The 5,290-nt window shown below is 57.5% G+C and overlaps 1 protein-coding gene across 1 annotated transcript; it reads right to left on the reverse strand.

Moving 5' to 3' along the window:
- Nucleotides 1–129: 129 nt before the first annotated feature.
- MLKL (mixed lineage kinase domain-like) lies at nucleotides 130–4,966 on the reverse strand (the record flags this gene model as incomplete). The annotated part of the gene is made up of 10 exons (XM_010140450.1): nucleotides 4,510–4,966; nucleotides 4,204–4,317; nucleotides 3,926–4,100; nucleotides 3,725–3,822; nucleotides 3,456–3,591; nucleotides 2,864–2,948; nucleotides 1,984–2,132; nucleotides 1,753–1,802; nucleotides 1,148–1,288; nucleotides 130–177 (listed from the first exon to the last, which is right to left on the reverse strand). Coding segments are annotated over exons 1-10 (1,453 nt in total), but the record flags the coding sequence as incomplete, so codon positions are not given.
- Nucleotides 4,967–5,290: the final 324 nt, after the last annotated feature.

The raw sequence follows: 5,290 nt of genomic DNA on the forward strand, positions 1-5,290 counted from the left end.
GGACCCAAGCGCTGAACGAGGCGGGGAAGGGGTCGAGGGCTGCGGAAGGGCGGCCCGCTGCCGCCCCTTGGCCGGCTGCCGAGGAGCCCGGCTGCTTTCGGTCACCTGGCCCTGTTTTCCGCAGTTAACCTTCTTGGTTTCTGCTTCTCTGCAGGTCAGCCAGCGAGTCCACAATCTCTGTGAAACGCAGGGATGGCGTTAATCAAAACAGAACATTTGCGACAGCTTGTTTTCTAGTTTTCCCCGGTGAGAAGAGAGCTTCCCCTCCCTGATAACATCAGGACATGGAGTCGCAGAGAGATGCTTGGAAGGAGCCGCCAGGAGAGGTCCTTCCAGCTCAGCACCCCGCGGGCACAGCCAGGCGTTGGGTTACAGACATCGGGACATTCTGTAGCCTCAGTGAGGATTTTTGGGGTGTTTTCACTTCAGCTGGGGCAACTCGCTGCGGCAGGGTCTGCTGAGGGAGCTGCTCGTGGGAGATGGAGGCGCAGAGAGCAGGGCACACGGAGCTTTCTCATGCACGTTTCCCACATCTCGTGTGGAAACTGGCCCATAGGATGGAGCGGTTGAGACTGAAGGAACCTTTCTCCACCCAGAGAGATGAATGGAAGGAAGAGTACAACCTCTGTGCCTTCAAGCACACCAGAAAGGTTCCTCTATCTTTTCCGGCTGTTTCTGTTAAACCTCCTGGTGGAAGCCAATTACGTATGTCATCAGACCCAGACCAGCGTCAGAGACTGTGAAATCTTCCCTTCCCCGGAGCAGTTCTCAAGATTGCAATTTATTGCTCAAAGCTTGAGTGGGGAAATGTTCTTCCTGCCCTGTGTAGTGGCTGCTCCTCCAGCTTAGGGATCTGCAAGAGCTGGGTGGGGATCAACCCCCACGCCCCTGCTACCAGCTGGGCACTTGTCTGAGAGAAAAAGTTTAAGGTGATGCCAGCTCACCAGCCTGGTGATTATTGTCCTGGCGTGGGTGGATGTTAACTGTGCAGAGGAGGAAGAGGGGTCTTAGCCCGGGGGCGGGTCAAGGAGGCCTCCCAAACACAAAGCCAGACAAACTCATATGGAAAACAGGGGGCAAATTCCTGGCTGAAGCAGCCACTCGAGGGAAACTGAGGGCCTGTGGAGCAGAGCTTCAGGACACCTACCCTCGGCAGACGGGCGCTGGGAAGGGTCAAAGGCCCGGCACTGGTCAATGACTTTCTGCAGGTCTTCAGGACAATCTTCCCCAACAGGTTCCCGGTAGTGGTGGTTGCAGATTTTCTCCACGATCTCCTGGGGAGTGCAGCCTAGACAACACGCGTGCAGACAGGAGTGTCAGCACGGAGCTCTGCTCCCACAGGAGGGTGCAAAGCCACGGCGAGAGCCTTCCCGCAGCCTACGGCGTGGAGATGCCAGCAGAGAAGCCACCCAGACTGTCTGTACTGAACCCCTCCTGAATTTGGCGTGACGCCGTTGGGCTCCAGTGGAGCAAGGAGATGTGTTTGTGCTTCAATGCACAGGAACATCAAATAGAGACCAAAAAAATCACTGGCGTGTTTGTGGTTTAAGCGTGTTGCTGAAATGTTTTCCTGTGCTGGAGTCCCAGGAGAAGCTGCGAAGCTGCTGTGCAGAGCCAGGCACGCTGGGCGCTGTCCCTGGGACTCACATGCCGCGGGATGTTCCGGAAGGAGCAGAGAGCACCCACCGCCAGACAGCAGCCGCACTGGGCCGCGTGGCTTTCGCCCAGAGGAAGCAGATACTTCTGTCTCACCTTCGAATGGGATTTTGGAGGTCGCAATCTCCCACAGCACGATCCCGAAGCTGGGAGGAGACAAGAGAGAACCTTGATATTCATCCCACCACGTTGTCCTCCCTCCTAGTGGGGTTGAGCTATGCCAACCACAAATGGCTGCTTATGTGTTGGACTAAACCTTCTCCCACAGCTCAGCAGCAGCTCTGCCAGACATCGTACGGGCATCTCTCCCGGGAGGCACAGACACACCTGTATATTTCACAGGCCCTCTTGTAGGGGTAGGTGATGTCTTTCAGGTTCTCAGGAGCGATGTAAACCAGCATAGAGAGTTGTTTCCAGTTCTTCTTGACTCTCCTCTTGATGGATGACTCTGTTTCACACAGCTCAAATCCTGACAGCTGATGGAGAGAATGAGAGAAAGGGAGAAGTGGTAGAGACACAACCTGTGGCATGGGCTGGGGACTGCCACGAGCTGCAGAAGACAGCGCAAGGTGCCCTGGGCAGCAAAGGCTGTCACGCAGCCTCCTGGTACGTGGCTCTTTCTGCAAGCAAAACCGCGGGAGGAGGCAAGTGAATGGCCCTGGCTCCAGCTCGTCCCGGGGGGATGGCGCAGAAGCGGGGGCTGTCAGGAGCGATGTAAACCAGCATAGAGAGTTGTTTCCAGTTCTTCTTGACTCTCCTCTTGATGGATGACTCTGTTTCACACAGCTCAAATCCTGACAGCTGATGGAGAGAATGAGAGAAAGGGAGAAGTGGTAGAGACACAACCTGTGGCATGGGCTGGGGACTGCCACGAGCTGCAGAAGACAGCGCAAGGTGCCCTGGGCAGCAAAGGCTGTCACGCAGCCTCCTGGTACGTGGCTCTTTCTGCAAGCAAAACCGCGGGAGGAGGCAGGTGAATGGCCCTGGCTCCAGCTCATCCCGGGGGGATGGCTCAGAAGCGCGCGCTGTGCTGATGATCAAACGGAGCTAGCGATAAGCTGAGGTATGTCTGAGGTGACAGGGGGAGGCTCTGCCCCAGGTTTTGTTCTGGGCCATCAGAATTCCATTCAGTGTGTGTGTGTGGTGGGGGGAGACGTCCACAAAAACATGCAAAACTCTGAGAAGCTTCCCCAGGCATGGTCCTTACCTTCACACAGTAATCACCGGCCACCAGGAACTTGCTACTGCAGATGCAGCCGTGGAGGCGGGACTTCTCCTCTGTCTGGTGCAACCTGCAGCCACACAGAACGAAGGGCAACCCTTGCTGGTGGGGGACCCATCCCCTCCTCAGGGCTCCCTCCTGCTGTGTCGGGCATGGACTGACATGCACTCAGAGAAGCCAGAAGCTCCCTGCTTGTCTTGATGGACCAACCCTGCCAAGCCATCGTTTCCAGCAGGGGCTGAAAGAGCCTCTGTGGGTGAAATAACAAACCTTGCGGATGAGCAGGACCTGTAAGGAGAACTGGACGTGCCATAGGGTGCTCCTAAGCTATGCTGGGGGTGCGAGAAGCGGGGTTTCCCCCTTCCAGGCCTCTTCAGGCTTGAAGTCAGAGGTAGGGGCCAGTGACCAGGGGAGATGGGTGCTACTGCACCCAAACCCACGGCCTGCCTCCTCACCAGCCTCCCACGTCAGTGTCCCAGGGTGGAAACAGTGTCTAAGAGGATGCCACTGCTTACTGAGAGATAGCGGGCAGCTCAGCACAGCCTGTGGGTTGTCCCCGACCTGTGCAGGAGCTCACCTGTAAAGGCCCCTGGCAGCTCCCAGGGCCATCCGGATGCGGATCTCCCAGGAGAGGTGCCGTTGCTTGGTCAGCACATCCCGCAGCGTCCCGTGCTTGCAGTACTCCATGACGATGGAGAAACAGGGGCTCCCGTCTGCAAAGCAAAACCTTGAGCACCCTTCCTTGTGCCACCTCATGGAAGGGGACTGCGACAAACTGTCGGCCACCAGCTAGCACTGGGGACAGGTTGAGGAGGAAAATGGTGACGTTACTGTGACAGCCCCTACCTTTCTCCTCAATGCAGATCCCATACATGCGCAGGATGTTTGGAGACTCAAACTTCTTCAGGGTCTGAATCTCCTTCACGAAGATGTCTCTCACCTTCCTGCAGAAAGGGACAGCGTGGTGAGGTCCCTGGAAGAAGGCATGACATGGTGCCACCCTCCTGTCCCAGCTGCCCCCTATCGCTCCCACCCAGGACAACTCACGCTGGGTCAGTGGTCAGCGGCCTCTTGAAGGTTTGGATGGCGACAGGGTACTTGAGGTACTCGCCCTTGTAGAGGTCGTAGCTCTCGGTGTCCAGCAGGTGCCTGTAGAAGGTGAGGTGGTCCCGCTGGATCTCGGTGATATCTTCTCTTTTACCAACATTGACCTTCTTCAAGCCTGCTCCCACCGCGTGCCGGGAAGGAGCGAAGAACACGTTAGGCAGGGCTCAGGGGGCGAGGACACAGTGCACAGGGCGCCTGAAGGTGCAACGTCGACTTACTCTCCATCACGCGCACGATTTTGTTCAGCTCGCTTTGCATCCAGTCCACCTTGCTCTCCACGCATTCCCTGTCAGTGCAGATCTCCCCAGCCGCACCTCTGGGCTCCTCCGTACCTGGGGAGAGAAATGTGCAGAGGTGGGACCGCTGGAAGAACGTGCAGGGCTGATGCAGCTGGTTTTTCTCGTAGTTTAAATGTCCCTTAAGCTCTCCTCGGCCATGGCCATCGTGCCGAAGCTGGGAAGCAGCTGGGGAGATGTGCCAGCTGCTGGTCTCGGGGAAAGCGGGTTCACTAAACGCACACTTACATGCGATCACCTGGTCCAGGAAAGCCCTGTCATCCCTCAGGTCCTCAGCATCCTGCCTGCGACACGTCTTTGTCTGGAAAGCCTCCAGAAGAGCCTGCTTCTGCTCCGCCTGCAGCAGGAGTGAGAGCCCCTGGGCAATGTCCTCCAGGCTCTCATTCACCCAGACAAACTCCTCGCAGGTGCTACGGGCTGTCAGGAACTTCTGGATCCAGCTGGTCTGGCTGTACTTCATCACCAGTTTCTGGGCTTCCCCCAGCACCTGGAGCAGCTTCTTCAGCAGTTCTTCCTCGTGGGGGGAGATGTGCTTTTCTGCCTGAGCCTTGAGGATCCTCACAGGCTCCAGCAGGATCTGGATGCGCTCCACAAGGCGCTGGCACTGGTGCTTACAGCACTTCACCTGCTCGAATTGGGAGTGAATGACCTGGGCCACGGAGAGGATCCTGTCCACGACGTCCATGCTTGCAGCGAACAGCTTGGCCTCTGGGGACGTGAACTGGCAGCGTCTCGTCTCCAGAGGTGAGCCTCAGGCACTGCTTGGAGATCAGCCGGATGAGGCTCCTCCACCCTAGGGAACAGCCCTGACATGGCAGCCACCCTCCAGGCCTCCTCCAGCCCCTGCCACCTCCTCCGGCTGCTTTGCTTTCTCTGCCTCGCCTGGTGCTGCGGCTGCTCACGGAGACCCGTGCGGGCACGCGCGAACTGAGACGCGGGGAGCAGTGGTATTGGCACCCCTCGTTCCCCATCGGCAGGAGAGGTTTTGCCTTGGTTTATGTAAATTAAC

The sequence above is a fragment of the Buceros rhinoceros genome, unplaced genomic scaffold (genome assembly GCF_000710305.1).
Source record: "Buceros rhinoceros silvestris isolate BGI_N320 unplaced genomic scaffold, ASM71030v1 scaffold43437, whole genome shotgun sequence".
Taxonomy (NCBI): domain Eukaryota; kingdom Metazoa; phylum Chordata; class Aves; order Bucerotiformes; family Bucerotidae; genus Buceros; species Buceros rhinoceros.